Below are 21,612 nucleotides of genomic sequence, written 5' to 3' on the forward strand. Positions count from 1 at the left end.
ATTCATCACTATTTCACTTTAATATTAAAACAAGAGTACAGTCAACTTTGAAATAAGAATGAGAAACAACAGAGTATCCTTTCAGACACGTCTGATTTACTTCACTCAATACCTTATGAATTGGGAATAACACCCTGGAAATAAAAAATATTTTACATGGTCTACTGGTTTCAATTACTTTCATTATTGCATTATAGCTATTTTCATTTTTATCTGAATTCAAAACCTAAACATATAACTACACGTGTACTATGGTATACTGACTGGCCAGAAATGACCATGTTGTGGGTCTACCCCAATAGTAAGTCTGATCTGGGTGTTACAACAGAAATGGAGCATTTGACCTTGACTTTTGATCCAGCAACCTTGAGAGCTTTGAATTGATACAAAAATACCCTACTTTACATCCATATGCAACATTCCCTCAACATGTAAAATATTAGAAATATATTTCTGAGAAAATTTCAGGGAAATGTAAGCATGGACAGGCTGACTACTGAATAATGAATTAAGTGTATTTTTCATACTTATCTACATAATAATTAAATGACGAAGAAAATTAAAATACCAATAGAAAATCACTGTCTCACTTTGTCAAACTTTCCGAGTTCCTACCTTGAGTAACTTCATGAGACCCTCAAGCTGTAGCATCAGCTCCTTCCGACTTTCCTGGAGGGCCTGCATGCGATTCTCCAGCTCATCTTTCCGTTGCCGTAGTAACCGTAGCTCAGCCAGTAGAGTTGGGTTATATTGAGCATCGGCAGTACTTTTGGCATGAGCTTCCTGTTCTAGTCGCAATCTCTGTATCTCTCGCATGATCTCCCTTTAATAGAAAACAAATATCGACTGATGATTCAAATGCTAAGCAAAAGCATGCTTCTATTAAAGAATGTACGCATACAATTTTTTCAAAACATTCAAATCTTTCCCAACAACTTGTCTGTAAAATGGTGTATAAACCAAGAGTTAAACAGCACACCAAATAGTCGCCAAACCCAGTGAACTCTTTTTTCCAATTCTTTCCAGGTACCCTGCCGAACGTAGTTATTTTAATAGGTTCACCCCCACACTACCATGTGCAATTTTGGTAATTTTGGCATTTTTCGATACCAAAAATCATTGGTTAGTGTTTATGTTCTAGTATCATTGAGTAATAACTTAATACTTTATATTTAAACATTGCATTTAACATTATGCAAAGTTACAGACAGAGTTATCCAAGGCAAAAGTAGACAAAGTTGCCACAATGCAAATACTAGCTTCTTTTGTGAAAAATATCTCTTGCACTCTCAATTGAAAAAAGTTCATCTGACCAATAAAAACCTGAATTTAACAACAAAAGTGTTTGTTCCCTACCAAACAGTCCCCTAAACCAGTAGTTAACATGTTATATAAACCAAAACAGACCTCTAAACCAGTAGTTAACATGTTATATAAACCAAAATAGTCCCCTAAACCAGTAGTTATAACATGTTATATAAAACAAAACAGTCCTCTAAACCAGTAGTTAACATGTTATATAAACCAAAATAGTCCTCTAAACCAGTAGTTAACATGTTATATAAACCAAAATAGTCCTCTAAACCAGTAGTTAACATGTTATATAAACCAAAATAGTCCTCTAAACTAGTAGTTAACATGTTATATAAAACAAAATAGTCCCCTAAACCAGTAGTTAACATGTTATATAAAACAAAATAGTCCCCTAAACCAGTAGTTAACATGTTATATAAAACCAAACCGTCCCCTAAACCAGTAGAACTTTAACATGTTATATAAACCAAAATAGTCCTCTAAACCAGTAGTTAACATGTTATATAAAACAAAATAGTCCCCTAAACCAGTAGTTAACATGTTATATAAAACCAAACAGTCCCCTAAACCTGTATTAACATGTTATATAAACCAAAACAGTCCTCTAAACCAGTAGTTAACATGTTATATAAAACCAAACAGTCCTCTAAACCAGAAGTAAACATGCTATATAAACCAAAACAGTCCTCTAAACCAGTAGTTAACATGTTATATAAAACCAAACAGTCCCCTAAACCAGTAGTTAACATGTTATATAAAACCAAACAGTCCTCTAAACAAGAAGTTAACATGTTATATAAAACCAAACAGTCCTCTAAACCAGTAGTTAACATGTTATATAAACCAAAACAGTCCTCTAAACCAGTAGTTAACATGTTATATAAACCAAAACAGTCCTCTAAACCAGTAGTTAACATGTTATATAAACCAAAACAGTCCTCTAAACCAGTAGTTAACATGTTATATAAACCAAAATAGTCCTCTAAACCAGTAGTTTAAATGTTATATAAAACCAAACAGTCCTCTAAACCAGTAGTTAACATGTTATATAAAACCAAACAGTCCTCTAAACAAGAAGTTAACATGTTATATAAAACCAAACAGTCCTCTAAACCAGTAGTTAACATGTTATATAAAACCAAACAGTCCTCTAAACCAGTAGTTAACATGTTATATAAAACCAAACAGTCCTCTAAACCAGTAGTTAACATGTTATATAAAACCAAACAGTCCTCTAAACCAGTAGTTAACATGTTATATAAAACCAAACAGTCCTCTAAACCAGTAGTTAACATGTTATATAAAACCAAACAGTCCTCTAAACCAGTAGTTAACATGTTATATAAAACCAAACAGTCCTCTTAACCAGTAGTTAACATGTTATATAAACCAAAACAGTCCTCTAAACCAGTAGTTAACATGTAATATAAAACAAAATAGTCCCCTAAACCAGTAGTTAACATGTTATATAAAACCAAAATAGTCCCCTAAACCAGTAGTTAACATGTTATATAAAACAAAATAGTCCCCTAAACCAGTAGTTAACATGTTATATAAAACCAAAATAGTCCCCTAAACCAGTAGTTAACATGTTATATAAAACCAAATAGTCCCCTAAACCAGTAGTTAACATGTTATATAAAACAAAATAGTCCCCTAAAGCAGTAGTTAACATGTTATATAAACCAAATAGTCCCCTAAACCAGTAGTTAACATGTTATATAAAACAAAATAGTCCTCTAAACCAGTAGTTAACATGTTATATAAAACAAAATAGTCCCCTAAACCAGTAGTTAACATGTTATATAAAACAAAATAGTCCCCTAAACCAGTAGTTAACATGTTATATAAAACAAAACAGTCCTCTAAACCAGTAGTTAACATGTTATATAAAACAAAACAGTCCTCTAAACCAGTAGTTAACATGTTATATAAAACAAAACAGTCCCCTAAACCAGTAGTTAACATGTTATATAAAACCAAACAGTCCTCTAAACCAGTAGTTAACATGTTATATAAAACAAAATAGTCCTCTAAACCAGTAGTTATAACATGTTATATAAAACCAAACAGTCCTCTAAACCAGTAGTTAACATGTTATATAAAACCAAACAGTGCTCTAAACCAGTAGTTAACATGTAATATAAAACCAAACAGTCCTCTAAACCAGTAGTTAACATGTTATATAAAACCAAACAGTTCTCTAAACCAGTTGTTAAGATGTTATATAAAACCAAAATAGTCCTCTAAACCAGTAGTTAACATGTAATATAAAACCAAACAGTCCTCTAAACCAGTAGTTAACATGTTATATAAAACAAAACAGTCCTCTAAACCAGTAGTTAACATGTTATATAAACCAAAATAGTCCTCTAAACTAGTAGTTAACATGTTATATAAAACCAAACAGTCCCCTAAACCAGTAGTTAACATGTTATATAAAACCAAACAGTCCCCTAAACCAGTAGTTAACATGTTATATAAAACAAAATAGTCCTCTAAACCAGTTGTTAAGATGTTACATAAAATCCAACTTTCCCCTAAATCATTAGAAGAGTGATTGGAGACCATGTTTGGCGGAGGATACTAAAGTTCAGGAACAATCAATAGCGTAAATTGATGGCCAGCATACAGCACCAAGTGAAACCCTAAAAGTTAAATTTCCATGGGAGAGGAGTAATTACCGTGTCAGTATAATTGTCTTCTTTGCTGTTTCCTGAAGGATCTTTTAAGGTAGATGAGAAGTCACAGAGCCCATTTTCTTGGATTAAGACAGTAAATTAACAAAACAAAAAACAAAAAAAAAACCTCTGATGGATGTGTTGGTAACCATTGTGGATTTGTATTACCAAACTACAGACGTATATAGTACTGACAAGTCAGTAAAGAACCAGCAATTGATCAGTCTCTAAACATGAGCTTAACCAGTGTGATATATATCGATATCAAATTATGTCTTTTATGTCAAGTTTTTATTCATAACACGGCAATCACAAAACATGTTATATCCATTCATATTAATCACAGGTTCCAGGGATACACAGAGAAATTAAGCCTGCTTAGTCAGGAAGATGACTGCCACACCTTTTCTGATAGGGGAATGGAGCCCCGGCGTTCTAAGTGAAAGGTGAGTGTGTTACAACTGTGTTACCTGACCAACTTAAATGCTACGAATATGTATAATGTGTTCCTTGTGACAAGATCTTTCCATTGGTACATTTGCAGACCTTCTGACCTTAACCATTACCTTTGACCTACTTTTGAAATACTGATTCTGAATTTCAACCTACTCTGAAAGCTGGTCTAATCTGACAACTCTTGCTTATATTATGATACTATGGTAAACTATACCAATGATGGGTTCATAAGATCACAAACTTTGTATTTTAAAATTTGTCAAGTATTACCAAGTGTGATCTTTGTACCCTTAATTTAACTTTGAACCATGTCTGCCAGAATCTAATAAATCCCCACATTATCTTACTATAGTTTATAATCATGAGAAACCTCAGTAAAGTATCTTTAACAATATATTCCTGATCAATTTATAGAACTAACAGTGACCTTGACTTTTATCTAAGGAATTTCTTTAAAATCCTTACTATAAATGTTTACTAAACCACATATCTGTAATAACCATAGAAAATCTGTAAAACCAAACCACGGAAGATCTGTATTACCAAACCACAGAAGATCTTTATTACCAAACCACAGAAAATCTGTATTACCAAACCACAGAAGATCTGTATTACCAAACCATAGAAGATCTGTATTACCAAACCATAGAAGATCTGTATTACCAAACCACAGAAGATCTGTATTACCAAACCATAGAAGATCTGTATTACCAAACCATAGAAGATCTGTATTACCAAACCACAGAGGATCTGTATTACCAAACCACAGGAGATCTGTATTACCAAACCATAGAAGATCTGTATTACCAAACCATAGAAGATCTGTATTACCAAACCATAGAAGATCTGTATTACCAAACCATAGAAGATCTGTATTACCAAACCACAGAAGATCTGTATTACCAAACCACAGAGGATCTGTATTACCAAACTACAGAAGATCTGTATTACCAAACCACAGAAGATCTGTATTACCAAACCATAGAGGTTCTGTATTACCAAACCGCAGAGGATCTGTATTACCAAACTATAGAAGATCTTCATTACCCAACCACAGAAGATCGGTATTACCAAAATACAGAAGATCTGTATTACCAAACTACAGAAGATCTTCATTACCCAACCACAGAAGATCTGTATTACCAAACTATAGAAGATCTTTATTACCCAACCACAGAAGATCTGTATTACCAAACTAAAGAAGATCTTCATTACCCAACCACAGAAGATCTGTATTACCAAACCACAGAAGATCTGTATTACCAAACTAAAGAAGATCTGTATTACCAAACTACAGAAGATCTGTATTACCAAACTATAGAAGATCTGTATTACCAAACCACAGAGGATCTGTATTACCAAACTATAGAAGATCTGTATTACCCAACCACAGATCTGTATTACCAAACCACAGAAGATCTGTATTACCAAACTATAGAAGATCTGTATTACCAAACCACAGAAGATCTGTATTACCAAACCACAGAAGATCTGTATTACCAAACCACAGAAGATCTGTATTACCAAACTATAGAAGATCTGTATTACCAAACCACAGAAGATCTGTATTACCAAACTACAGAAGATCTGTATAACTAAACCACAGAAGATCTGTATTACCAAACTAAGAAGATCTGTATTACCAAACTAAAGAAGATCTTCATTACCCAACCACAGAAGATCTGTATTACCAAACCACAGAAGATCTGTATTACCAAACTAAAGAAGATCTGTATTACCAAACTACAGAAGATCTGTATTACCAAACCACAGAGGATCTGTATTACCAAACTATAGAAGATCTGTATTACCAAACCACAGAGGATCTGTATTACCAAACTATAGAAGATCTGTATTACCCAACCACAGATCTGTATTACCAAACCACAGAAGATCTGTATTACCAAACTATAGAAGATCTGTATTACCAAACCACAGAAGATCTGTATTACCAAACTACAGAAGATCTGTATAACTAAACCACAGAAGATCTGTATTACCAAACTAAGAAGACCTGTATTACCAAACCTTAAAAAAACTGTAACTAACAAAAGATATGAATTGCCTACCTGTTTTTGGCCTCCAGTTGAGAGATGAGCTCCCTTTGGGCCTTGCTGCCATCCAAACTGAAGCTGAGCTCTGTCGGACTTCTTGCCTACAAAATACAATACATAAACATTATTTTATACATAAAAAAAAAAAGAAATAAAAAATATCTTACTTCAGATTGGACAATATTCAGGTAACCAGCCATTCCCCTACAAAAAAAAATAAAACTTATTACGATGCTGACAGGCCATCAAGGGTCTTGCTCTATGCCTGACTATGAAGCCCTTAAAAAACCATGGAAACAGTGACATTGTTGAATGTGGTACCAAGGTCCAGTGTGTATGACCCTAATAGGGAGCTTGGTTACACTAATGTTTTGGAAGTTTATGTAAATGAAGACCTTTGGTCTTTGACTCAAGACTCAATAACCTTGATAGTGTTGGATTGGACACCAAGTGATCCCGAGTATCTACACATGACAGTCCATCACTATGTAGAGATGCGTTGGGTTTCCGAGAAAAAAATTGGATAAAAAAAGAATTGACAAGGAGACATATGACAACAGAAGAGATGGACAAACATATTGACTGAACTACAGGGCAACAGCATGTATCTTCGATATGTAGCCCTAATAACATGATGATGAACAGAACAAAAATCAGGGCCAAGTTGTTCAAAAGGTGATTAGCTTAATCACTTGATTAGTGAACATTTCATTTCTCATTTACTGCCAAACTTATGAGTATATCATCTTTAAATTATGTCAGTTGGAAGAGAATTAAGAATTACAGAGTTTTATAAAGTTTTGTCAAGTTAGTTCTACCAGAAATTACTATATCAGGATTTGAAAAATGTTGTTAAAATGTGATGAGCCTAATCACTTTTTGAACTACTGGGCCCCAGAATGCAGTATTTTTATTTTGGTAGGTGCAGCAATGTTGGTAAGAGAACCACACCCCCTCTACATATGAATAAGACATTGTAACATACTGACAAGTTTATGAAAGGAGACAGCAAGTCCATCAACAGAGGTGGAATCTATCTCCTCTATCATCAGAGTCAGACAGGGATCTGATCACACCTTTGGCATTAAAAATAGCTGACACGTGCCACACTTGTGTAGAAACTGTTCAGCCATCAAAGTTCTGATGTAAGAGAGTTTTCCTACAGCCATAAGTGGAGACAATATGTCTTCATTAAAGATACAACTGTGTATCCCAATAGAGTCCAATGTCCGGTTTAGCCAACTCTGGTGTCCTGTTCAGTCAGGTCTGTAACCGATGTGGTCACAATGTCTAATGCCTTCTACCTCTATAAAACATCACTACACCCAACAGGGGTAATCATTTACACAAAAATATATTGAATCATGTCATTATGATACTGAATTAATCAGGGACAATATAATGAGTCAAATACACAGGAATGTTAACCAATCATCACAGATTGAATCAATTATATCTACAATCGCACAAAATCAACTAAATCTATGATCACACACAGAGTCAACAAAATCCACCACCACACAGAATCAACTAAATCTATGATCACACACAGAGTCAACAAAATCCACCACCACACAGAATCAATTAAATCTAAAATCACACACAGAATCACTTAAATCTAAAATCACACATTGAATCAATTCAATCTAAAATCACACACAGTGTCAACTAAATCAACCATCACAAAGAGTCAACTAAATCCACCTCAATTACACAATGAATTAACTCAATTCACCTTACACATTGACTCAACTAAATCTATCTATGTGTGTTGAGCTAATTTAATCCAACTTCAAACAAGGGTATCATTTAACCTGCTTTCAATTATCAGTTTATTTTACACATTGAATATCTTTTAACTATTACCTGGTAAACTATTTGAATAATTTGGATTTTCATCCTACTAAGACTTCTGAGCCATTTGTAGTGGTTTTATTGAAATTAGCAGACCAGTCTTGTGATGGACCGGTGTCTTGTGATAGACCGGTGTCTAGTGATGGACTGATGTCTTGTGATGGACCGATGTCTAGTGATAGACCGGTGTCTAATGATAGACCGGTGTCTAGTGATAGACTGGTATCTAGTGATGGACCGGTGTCTAGTGATAGACTGGTGTCTAGTGATGGACCAGTGTCTAGTGATGGACCGGTGTCTAGTGATAGACTGGTGTCTAGTGATGGACCGGTGTCTAGTGATTGACCGGTGTCTAGTGATGGACCAGTGTCTAGTGATGGACCGATGTCTAGTGATAGACCGGTGTCTAGTGATGGACCGGTGTCTAGTGATGGACCGGTGTCTAGTGATGGACCGGTGTCTAGTGATGGACCGGTGGACCGGTGTCTAGTGATGGACCGGTGTCTAGTGATGGACCGGTGGACCGGTGTCTAGTGATGGACCGGTGTCTAGTGATGGACCGGTGTCTAGTGATGGACCGGTGTCTAGTGATGGACCGGTGTCTAGTGATGGACCGGTGTCTAGTGATGGACCGGTGTCTAGTGATGGACCGGTGTCTAGTGATAGACAAGTGTCTAGTGATGGACCGGTGTCTATATTAACTACAACAGTTATTGATCACTCTACCTAGACCTTACACACTATTTAAGTTAAATACCAAAATTAACTTTATGACACAGAAAACAATAAATGGTGGAGTACCCTTTCATTAGATATTGAGTATCGTATTACAGTCTGGCGTTTACTAGTTGTGATATATCAAATTCTGTTATAGATTACCAGCGAAGCTTTTATATCCTCGACGCCCTGATCCACTCAATATACACACCAGTGCTGAGCTAAACTACAAAGTGATTAACAACCTTCTCAAGTTGTAATTTTTTTCTAAATCGAAAAATTCTAATGTTATATGTGTTTGTAAAAAGAACAATTACAGGAATGAACAGCTATGAATGTTCAGCTTGTAAAAGATGGGTTGGTTTTGAGTGATCTTGAGGTTATTTGTGAGAAGCGTTTCCCGTTATTGGTAGTTCTAATGACTATAATATGGGGGGATAATATTGATTGGTGGCCTATCGCTCTGATTAAAACGTCGACCGATTCTCACAATGTCGCCTAAGCAGCATACATGACCTGATACAGAATAGATCGACTTAACACCCCCGATTAAACAGGGGGTATGGCTGGTAAATCTATCAAAGATCTGATACAGAATAGATAGACTTAACACCCCCGATTAAACAGGGGGTATGGCTGGTAAATCTATCAAAGATTAATGTCCTATCATCTCTTGTGACGGCAGCAAAGCAAGATTGCCACACCTTGAAATGCTAGTGAGTGTACAATAGTAGGTTTGGACCACATGTCTTGTTAGAACAGTTACCATTTTGCAGGTTTTTTTAAGTCTACCTAGTTAAACAATTAGGTACATTGTACCAAGATGTTGGGAAGTAATTATGTGAGAGACAGGTATTCCTTCAGTGACTTGTGTAGACATGTTAAACAGTCATTGTTGAAGTTATAGACACTGCACTGCATTTCTTCAGGTTGATCAATTTCATTGACCGTCTCTCATTTCTACAGGTTTACCATTTTCACTGACTGCATGTCTCTCATTTCCACAGATTTACCATTTTCACTAACCATCTTTGATTTCCAAAAGTTTACCATTTTCATTGACACTCTCTATTTCCACAGATTTACTATTTCTATTGACATGTAGTCTTTCATTTCTACAGGTTTACCATTTTCACTGACCCGACTCTCATTTCTACAGGTTTACCATTTTCACTGACCGACTCTCATTTCCACAGGTTTACCATTTCTATTGACCGTCTCTCATTTCCACAGGTTTACCATTTCTATTGACCGTCTCTCATTTCTACAGGTTTACCATTTTCATTGACCATCTCTATTTCCACATATTTACCATTTTCACTGACCACCTCTCATTTCCACAGGTTTACCATTTCCATTGATCTTTAAAACTTTGTACAGCAATACCAGTGATATTAAAACATAGAATTAAAAAGTAAAATAAAAGCTAGTTATGCGATATAACGTGTCACACATAGATCTATATATGGGTGAGAACCCGGAACCAGCTCATATCAATATAATCTACAAAATGGTCCAGCAATTTCAAATCAACATGAGTACATATTCTAGACATATCCCTGACATAATCAATGAGTCACTCAATAAAGCCATATTCAGAAACATGATATTTTTCATCAGCTTAATGAAATGTAAAATGCCAATATTGTATAACGATTTGTGTTTAGCATAAACTGAGTATTGCTTTAACGCCAGAGTCCATCAGCTTGTAGAGAATTTGCATGAGCCTGTTTGACCATCAATATTTAATGAAGCTAGCCAGCGATGACAGGATGAGATGGGGCAGATCATTGAGACCAGCAAGGTCAGACAGATGCTTGTATATCTTCATGATCAGCAAAGAGCTTGTATGTCATGATAGGCATGGTCAGACAGAAGCTTATATATTCAAACTAGTTAGCATGGTTAGACGGAAGCTTGTAAGTCCAGACATCAGTAATTTGTAAGTCATTATGTAAAACACTGGACCAAATTACACCAATCTCATCATCCCTGATAATAGAACAAGCTTAGAGAGCTTTTCATGTCTGTGGTAACAATGTCAACCAAAGTTTATGATGAGGCCTGGTGACCAATACTGATGATAGGCCTGGTGACCAATACTGATGATGAGGCCTACTGACCAATACTGATGATAGGCCTGGTGACCAATACTGATGATGAGGCCTGCTGACCAATACTGATGATGGGGCCTGGTGACCAATACTGATGACGAGGCCTGGTGACCAATACTGATGATGAGGCCTGATGACCAATACTGATGATGAGGCCTGGTGACCAATACTGATGACGAGGCCTGGTGACCAATACTGATGATGGGGCCTGGTGACCAATACTGATGATAGGCCTGGTGACCAATACTGATGATGAGGCCTACTGACCAATACTGATGATGGGGCCTACTGACCAATACTGATGATAGGCCTGGTGACCAATACTGATGATAGGCCTGGTGACCAATACTGATGATAGGCCTGGTGACCAATACTGATGATAGGCCTGGTGACCAATACTGATGATGAGGCCTGCATGGTGACCAATACTGATGATGAGGCCTAGTGACCAATACTAATGATGAGGCCTACTGACCAATACTGATGATGGGACCTGGTGACCAATACTGATGATGAGGCCTACTGACCAATACTGATGATGGGGCCTACTGACCAATACTGACGATAGGCCTGATGATACTGTTGATGGGGCCTGATGACCAATATTTTTGATTGACAAATAAAGGTTCTTTGTGATAATTCTTGTTATATATTTTCCTATATTAAGTTGAAAACAAAACATATTTTACATGACGAAATTTCTCTCTTGCTAATTGCCATTCTCCTATTAGACAATTTTTACTTGGAACATAAAAATGAAATGTAAATCAATGACAGTCTTTCTATTCTACAGTATACTCTGCCAAACAGATGCTTTGAAATATAGTCATAATATCCCTAATAGATCTTCAACAAAGCTAATGTCTTTTGGATAATTTGACAGTAATGACATATCTATAGACAGAAATTTTCTGCCACAGTAACCTTGGTAATATCATCCATTAGTAAGACTCGAGTCCAGTAATTTAGATTAAATTTGCTCAGAAGGTCATAGTGACCTGATTTTGTTGTCATTGTGTGGGTGTAAAAGTTATCCCCCCTCAAAAGGCCTTTAACCTTTAACATCTGACCTTATACTGCTATTGAATGGCTAATCAAATTGCCCGCTAATGACTTCCCTGTAGCCATGAATTCCAGTAAAAAGTTGGAGAGGCGGTGTTATTTCTTCTGCAAAATTATTTGGTAAATCTCATCAAGTGGCAAAGAAATGATGTGAAATTATGTAAGAGGGACTGAAAATGAAGTTGAAACGACAAGGATGGCAGCACGATAGGAAATTAGCTTCCATGTATATAGCCTATAATTAACTTATCCCTGTGATAGCGAACTCGAACTGGCAAATTCACCTGCAAAATCACTTTTCTCACAACATCTGAAGCCACTCAACTTCAAAAATACACCAGAACGGATGTAAAAGCTGCAGGATGAGGAGTTCCTGTGGAGCGAGGGTGATTTGTGATTTATTTATCAACTGTGACGATTGTTTAACTGAAACCTTGCCTTGCTTAAGAACTTAACTAAACAAGCATATTGGGTATTGCTTAGGCAATACAAGATTGTCCCCTAAAAATATAAATGACCTTGACCCTGACATAAAAATCCTTAAACTTTAATTGTACCTTGACCTTGACATAAAAATCCTTAAACTTTAATTGTCCAAGATATCATGGTCCTTTATTATTAAATCAAAATGCCTCAAGGAGCGAAGCCACTAGATTGCTGACAAACATTGGCGTTACGTACGTAAAAATATACAAGAGGGACGGAGAAGACCCCTATCTTAACCCCCTGTTTCATTGGTAGAAGACCAATAAGTCAAAACCACATCCTATCATCACTTTGTTCTAGCATGTGTATCAACATTAAAAATCAGAGCTGTAAACCATAGGCTAACAGAACATCCCTAATTTAAATGGAACAATTGTGGATATAATGAAAAGGACATACCCTGTATCTCTCAAGAAAATGATCAACAAGAAAATATAATTAGAGACATTAATTGGTAGCTACTAAGGTACTGACCCTCAAAGTACCAATTTTCATAAGAATTTATTGTTATTTAATCTTTATATCATGATATAACTGCAGGTGTGAAAAAGCAAAACAAGTGTTGTCAGAAGACACCAGTTGAAGCTCACCGAGTGGGTTGAAATACATAGTTAGTTTCAAAGTAGTTCAAAGATCATGGTTAAGGTCAGGGGTCCACAAATGCAGTACCAATCCAATGCAAAGGTCTTGTGACAAGGAACACACATGTCAAATATGAAAGCCCTATCTCATATTGTTATCATACCCGTGGCCAAAGTAAAAGATTTTAAAAAGTAGGTCAAAGGTCATGGTCAAGGTTAGGAGGCCCGCAAATGCAGTACCAATTGAAAAGTCTTGTCAAAAGGAACACACATGTGAAATACCTAAGCTGCATCCTAATTAGTATTAACACAACACTGTTTTATATAAAACACTTAAACCTAGCTGTCTACGGACATAGCTGACTTCAACGCAGCGTAAATAGCAATAGCTCCCCTAGACGTCATCTTGGTGAGCTAAACAAAGCACAAATTTACAAATATGAGTACCAATAATCAGACATACATAAACATCGGCTAAGAGAATAAGCAGCCTTTATCTGGATAATCCACAGATGGACAGAGGGATCACCCCATCATTACATTAAACCCAGGCTATACGACCCCAATCCCTAAATTTACTGCAGAGTTTATAAAAATGTATTGCCTTCAAGCAAGACAAAACAGAATATGACATAAATAGCAGTGTAGAGAATCCTATTAATCAGGAACACTCCCCTCAAACAGGCTATGAATATTGTTTTTCATATTCTTGTCAAAATATTAAATCATTATTAATCTGAATTGGAATTAGCATTCAATAATTGGCTTCGGTTTGTTATGGAAAGTCATCATGTCACGTTCAGATCCAAAAAGACAAAACTCGTTGCAGTTGTCCTGAAGCCTTCCTGGCTATCATAATGACATATGCCTTCAATAACATATGCCAATTATTGAGTGAAAGCACCAAGATCTTAATACAGAGAAATTCATTTCTGAACCTTCAGTTGAGCAGAAGACAGTGCATGCCTGATTAGTGATACAGTGAGAGGAAGGTGATGTAGTGTACAGAAAACATCAGAAATCCCAGACAAAACACTCGGTCCCTAATCAATAATGCACATCACAGACTATAAGTCAGTAATATTAAAATCTGTGAAGAAATGAAGAAAGTAGAGATATATATATGTTTGATGCCTCCTGACCGTCATCAGATATAAACTAAACACAAACATCTACCTGTCACCATTCTGTCTCCGTACAACAGGTTTTCAAATATTCCTCTACCCAGATTAGCAATATTCCTCTACCCAAATTAGCAATACTCCTCTACCCAGATTAGCAATACTCCTCTACCCAGATTAGCAATACTCCTCTACCCATATTAGCAATATTCCTCTACCCATATACGCAATATTCTTCTACCCAGATTAGCAATATTCCTCTGCCCATATTAGCAATATTCCTCTACCCAGATTAGCAATATTCCTCTACCCAGATTAGCAATATTCCTCTGCCCAGATTAGCAATATTCCTCTACCCACAATAGTAATATTCTGTGAAATTATGATTGTTAGCTGCCACAATTTCAATATAATTCACACATTTCTGTAAAATTGCAAATCCTAAGCTCAGATTGGTCTGCAGTTTTTTTTTCCTTCTCAAATGAATTCCAGTAAGGTCTGCACAAATAGTTGTTATAAAGAAGATCTAAAGTGAAAAAAAAAACTGTTGAATGTCTAGTTTATCTAATTTGATATAGCTTAATTCAAAAATTAAGAATTTTATGACCAATCACACACCTCTGTTTCTGTTTGTTACTATGGCAATGATTTGGGGAAAATGAAATACAAAACTTACAGATCCCACCATCATCACCACAAGCATATTGACTATTGGTGTACCTGGATTAAAGATACTGAATTAACAGTTTAGTGACTACCCTTATGTCCATAGTCCATACAATCAACAGGCAGACAGAAATCCTTGCAGCAGTAAAAAAAAAGAATTTGCACATTTAATTTCACAAATATTACCGTCATGTACCTTATACAGTTAATATGTACAGAGTATATAAAGGAAAGAAATATATGGACTGATAAAAACCCTAACAGAGTACACAATATAAGAAAAGATGTGAAAACATTTGTAGAAGGTTTTATGAGGTAAGTTGTCCTTTAAGGGTGTGAGACTGGTAGATCACTGCCATTGTTGCGAGAGCGAGCATCATCGTAGGAAGCATGGTCACACCACCAATAGTATAAAACAAGCAATCTTACACCCACAGCAACAAATAACAGACATGTTTACACCCGCTGAGAGCATCAGAAACCTGGAATGATACAGACAATTAATATTGTGTGTTACTTGATAACAACCGTCTGTGTTATTTGTCCTCTGGCTAGTCTAATAAAATGTATGTGCACTTAGGTATAGATGTCAATATCAAAACATCTAAATCAACCATCCAGATAGTTTTACCTTTCCTAGGACAAAACCATCCAGTCAACATTCCCTCTCCAGGAACAAAACTATAACCATCAAGTCAACATTCCCTCTCTAGAGACAAAACTACAACCATTAAGTCAACATTCTCTCTCCTGGGACAAAACTATAACCATCAAGTCAACATTCCCTCTCCTGGGACAAAACCATCCAGTCAACATTCCCTCTCCAGGGACAAAACCATCAAATCAACATTCCCTCTCCAGGGACAAAACCATCCAGTCAACATTCCCTCTCCAGGGACAATACCATTAAGTCAACATTCCCTCTCCTGGGACAAAACTATAACCATCAAATTAACATTCCCTCTCATGGGACAAAACTACAACCATTAAGTCAACATTCCCACTCCAGGGACAAAACTATAACCATCAAATTAACATTCCCTCTCATGGGACAAAACTACAACCATTAAGTCAACATTCCCTCTCTAGAGACAAAACTACAACCATTAAGTCAACATTCCCTCTCCTGGGACAAAACTACAACCATTAAGTCAACATTCCCTCTCCTGGGACAAAACTATAACCATCAAATCAACATTCCCTCTCCAGGGACAAAACCATCCAGTCAACATTCCCTCTCCTGGGACAAAACCATCCAGTCAACATTCCCTCTCCAGGGACAAAACCATCAAATCAACATTCCCTCTCCAAGGACAAAACCATCCAGTCAACATTCCCTCTCCAGGGACAAAACTACAACCATTAAGTCAACATTCCCTCTCAACTGACAAAACTACAACCATTAAGTCAACATTCCCTCTCCAGGGACAAAACTACAACCATCAAGTCAACATTCCCTCTCCTGGGACAAAACTACAACCATCAAGTCAACATTCCCTCTCCAGAGACAAAACTACAACCATTAAGTCAATTAACATTCCCTCTCATGGGACAAAACTACAACCATTAACTCAACATTCCCTCTCATGGGACAAAACTACAACCATTAAGTCAACATTCCCACTCCAGGGACAAAACCATCAAGTCAACATTCCCTCTCCAGGGACAAAACTACAACCATCAAGTCAACATTCCCTCTCCAGGGACAAAACCATCAAATCAACATTCCCTCTCCTGGGACAAATCTACAACTGTCAAGTCAACATTCCCTCTCCAGGGACAAATCTACAACTGTCAAGTCAACATTCCCTCTCCTGGGACAAAACTACAACCATCAAGTCAACATTCCCTCTCCAGGGACAAAACTACAACCATTAAGTCAATTAACATTCCCTCTCATGGGACAAAACTACAACCATTAACTCAACATTCCCTCTCATGGGACAAAACTACAACCATTAAGTCAACATTCCCACTCCAGGGACAAAACCATCAAGTCAACATTCCCTCTCCAGGGACAAAACTACAACCATCAAGTCAACGATCCCTTCTCCAGGGACAAAACCATCAAATCAACATTCCCTCTCCTGGGACAAATCTACAACTGTCAAGTCAACATTCCCTCTCCAGGGACAAATCTACAACTGTCAAGTCAACATTCCCTCTCCAGGGACAAATCTACAACTGTCAAGTCAACATTCCCTCTCCAGGGACAAATCTACAACTGTCAAGTCAACATTCCCTCTGACAATCAGAGAACTGCTGCCACCTCTGATCAATGTAAATGATTATATAATTTCCTCGTGCAGCTTCCATTAAAACCTGAATAATATGCATCAACTATTACTACTGTAGACACAGGAGTGTACATTTGTATATGGACCTGGTAAAAAAAAAAGTTTAGATCTCATAATGATTATACATCTAAACCATGCATCTCTTTTCATCCTTCTAGGACTTGTCAAAGATATTAGGGACCAAAAGTCTGTAAATACGAATAGGATGTCCTGAAAATCATTAATGGGCCTCAGAGGGATATTCCGCACATTTGGAAAATTTGTTATTGATCTGTACTTTAGAACTCTTTTTGATAACATTTAAAACTATTCTCAGCATCAAAATATCTTCCCTGTGGTCAATTTGGACAAGCAATACAAAAAAAGCGGAATACCACCATCCAATAATAAAATTAAACTGTCTAAATTTAGCATATTGGGGAAATTGGATCTGAAAGCTCACTGGATCAGAGATTTCATGCATAATACTGGGCAAGTTAATACACAAGTGTGTATGGTTTTCACTTATAATTTCTGCTGGGATCATTATTTCATTGCCTCATTAGGCTTATTTCCTGCCAATTTTATAAGTTAGCCAATATTTCATGCAGCTCGGCTAATACATCGTAATCATGCAATAGGGACACATGGACATTTTTAAATTGATCTAGCTATAGATCTATAAAGAGTTTTCACATATTAGATATCATATGTTTGTTTGCATGGTAAACTGAGAAATACAATTTCCATAAGTAGTTACTTGTGTATATTTTTACGAAAAAAATTGCCATAATTTGTTACAATGAATTAAGCTGTTGTATCCTTCTAGGAATCGTCAGTGATGCCAGAGTTTGTTTGTTTGTTTGCTGGGTTTATCGCCCAGTGAACAGTAGGATTGTTTTCAAGCAGGGTCTCCTTGTAGTAGTTAGTGACTACCTCACTGAACAACATATGAGAGGCCCGTCGCTTGCCTTCCAGAACAATAAGGGTAAAGTGTTTTGCCCAAGGACACAACTATGACAGCACAGACTGTCCTGTTTCCTAGCTTCCGGAGAAACACAAACCGACAAGGGTAGGGAGCGTTGAACCATATACCTCGGACCTTCACCTGGGATTACATAGGCGCTCTAACTGACTGAGCTATTGCAGCCCTGAAGATGCTAAAGACCAAGAGTGTGTAAATCCAGAAAAAGATTCTATGATGTTCTAACAGCTTGTACTCTACACAGTCGTAAGGGGACATGACATAAATCTTTTATAAAGTCTCTGAATCTGGGTTTTTCTAAATCTGGTACCATCTTTTGTGAGAAATCAATACAGAGTTGAAATTAGGTTATCCCATTTAATGGAACATAATCTTGTTAACCTTTCTCTATCCGATAACCAGTCTAACTGAACGTGAATTAGAATACAAAGGACTTGTGGTGGTAAGATGGAACTGAAGAGACATTTTTTTTTCTCTTTTGTAGGAAATGTCCAATTTCTTTTTCCAAAAACTTAAAAGCAAAACCTTTTGTTTTCCTTTTGACAATGACTTGAAAATAAACATAAACAACAGGCCCATGGTACTTAATGGTCATCATCAATTAACCTTTACAGAAGAACTGCATAGAACGTACGGTATTTATAATCTTGATTAACCACCCTACATGTAGAAGAACTACATAGAACGGTATAACCATCCTCCATGTTTGCCCTAAGAAGCTTGTAGGGTTAAATCATTTCTAAATCCATTCTTATCTAATCTGACTGAGTGCTGGATTCTCCAACATTTACCAAGGAATTCACATAAATATAATTAATCATACTTAATTGTTAAAGTTGCAGTTGAAATTTTAATTTTTCTATACAATTGTAACAAACTTAACCTCTCCCTAGAGGAACATGCTATATTTGTACTTAAATAATCCACCTCCCCTATTGTAAAAAATTAGTTATCAAAGTTAGTTATCAAAGGGCAGGGCTTAATTGTGAACCACTTTAAGCTTACTGTTTAAAACTGATGATTCTACAAAAATTCAAGAGGGGATTATTTGCTGACAGAATTAGTAGCCAATATCACTGAAATGAAAACTAGCCCCCGAATAAACCATATTGTCGCATATACACATTTGGTTATAGAAATTTCTTCTTGCCTTTTGCCGATTTGACCTTTTCTCCCCCCTTTAGGATCCCTTTTCCATGTTATTATGTAGATCAAATTTTTTTTTTTATTTGACCCCAAAATTATGCAGTTATTGAAAAGAAATTGAGAAAGTTTAAAAATTTACACTGGATAGTCAAAGGCAATTAGTCAAGGGCAATTAGTCAAAGGCACTTAGTCAAAGGCAATTAGTCAAACAAATCTTCACTTAAGGTGACCTTACAAATGTACCATTTACATTACAAGGTGACTTTTTCAACTGTGTAACCTGGAACCTTTTGAACATGTTTTTCAAAGATTTTCAATGCATTTCTTTTAAGTGAATCAAGATTACTATATCAACAATTATGTTGTTTCCTTACATGACGTTGCTTTCACAAAAGAATGACGTAACAATCATTACCTATTCTCAAGATCAGATAACTCTGCATTAGAAAAGAAGGAATATTAAGCCACAAACCGAATATATATATATACTAGACACACATACTGTGCAAAGAACATATCAAATATCTAGAATTGTAAATAATTTGAAAATATCAATATAATATTTTATTACTCAATGACATGATTACTTTTAGTGAGTGGATGCTTACTTTAAATGAGTCGAACATTATTTATTTGAATAAGCTTAACAGTATTTTTTCCTGCATTCAAAACCTTAAGAGACTCCAGCGATTTCGTTTTTACGACTGTGTTGAATTTCACAAACCCGGTAACAGTCTAATGGCCGTTGCTAATGTAACAATAACTGACATTTATATTCCATGCATATATGCATCTGTTACGCGTAAGTGTTTAGTTGAGGCAAGACCCCGATTGGCTAGAGCTGATAACAGTTATCAGACATTCATATCCTGGTTTTAAGTCCTTGTTATCAGCGTAACAATTACGACTATATCTGCTGCCAACCATTACCGAAAATCTCCCATAGTAAGTTTGTATTACCTCCAAAAGTGGTGCTTCTGTAAATCACGGCTGTCCAGTATTCATACCGTAACTTAACGTTAGAACACATCAAACATAATATTCCCCTTTAACAGACCTATTAATTATACATTACAACAGTGATTATCTGTTTGGTTAATAGGTCCAGTCACGGACAATGTACATGCTGTTATTACGATTTCTTTGTAGAATAACACAAGACAATAACCAGCACAGACAGAAACAATAGATATCACCTAAAGAATAGATTTATCTCGGGGATCAAGAAGTAAAATGTTTTAGGAGTGATATGCTTACCAAGGTCTGGTAGAGATAGTTGACATAGCATCCATCCATGATAGGAAAGTGTTCGCTTTAACGCTGTCAAGCTAGGCAAGTCGTACTCAAAAACCAAATCAACAACAGCAATAAATGTTCCACAAATAAAACGGTATCACATAGCGTTTCATTCCAACACTGTCTGTGAAAATTCTTGCCAGTGTCAATAAATATCTTGCCCGTTTTGATCACCAGGATGTTCCAGTTGGAATTTAAAACAAAACGATGCGTCTTTTTTCCTTTATGCTTAACTAAAACTTGGAATTTTTTTGTTTGTTCCTGCAGGCCCCCTGTTGAAATTCTATCTCTATAAGCCTTGTCAAAGCTTTACCCCTGCAGGCATTTCTAAAACTGTCTTCCTGTAAGTTTTGCTAAATCTTTGTACCAGCAGACCTTGCTCAATGTCTGTCCCTGTATACATAACACATGTTTAGAATTTGTCTGTATGTAACACTTGCTGATAATATAATTGTATGTCCTGCTTAAAAGTTTCTGTTCAAAAGTCCTCCAGGAAAGGTTTGTTACTTTTTATTTGAATTGCTGGTAAATTCCTTTATATTCTTCTCTGCTGTGTCTTCCTAAAGCTTTGACCTTGTAGAATTTGCTACCACTATTTTCTTAAATGCCTTACTAAACTTTCACCATATAAATGTTTTCCTGAATGCCCTGCTAAATCTTTGTCCTTCTGGCTTGATGTTACCGTTTCCCTGAATGCCTGGCTAAAGCTTTGCCCTTGTAGATTTGTTTATTACAGTTTCCTTGAATGCCTTGCTAAATCTTTGTCCTTCTAGCTTGATGTTACCATTTCCCTGAATGTATGG

At 36.2% G+C, this 21,612-nt stretch overlaps 1 protein-coding gene across 3 annotated transcripts in view; it reads right to left on the reverse strand.

Moving 5' to 3' along the window:
* The window catches only part of LOC117326006 (dystrobrevin beta-like), a 141,490-nt gene that overhangs the window by 7,798 nt on the left and 112,080 nt on the right, over positions 1–21,612 (reverse strand). For all 3 annotated transcript variants that reach the window (XM_033882561.1, XM_033882560.1, XM_033882559.1), the window contains 2 exons: positions 6,521–6,606; positions 616–823 (listed from right to left, as the gene is read on the reverse strand). In XM_033882561.1, coding sequence (XP_033738452.1) covers positions 616–823; positions 6,521–6,606 — 294 coding nt within the window. The remainder of the gene's footprint in view (positions 1–615; positions 824–6,520; positions 6,607–21,612) is intronic.

The sequence above is a fragment of the Pecten maximus genome, chromosome 4, assembly GCF_902652985.1.
Source record: "Pecten maximus chromosome 4, xPecMax1.1, whole genome shotgun sequence".
In the NCBI taxonomy this organism is placed as follows: domain Eukaryota; kingdom Metazoa; phylum Mollusca; class Bivalvia; order Pectinida; family Pectinidae; genus Pecten; species Pecten maximus.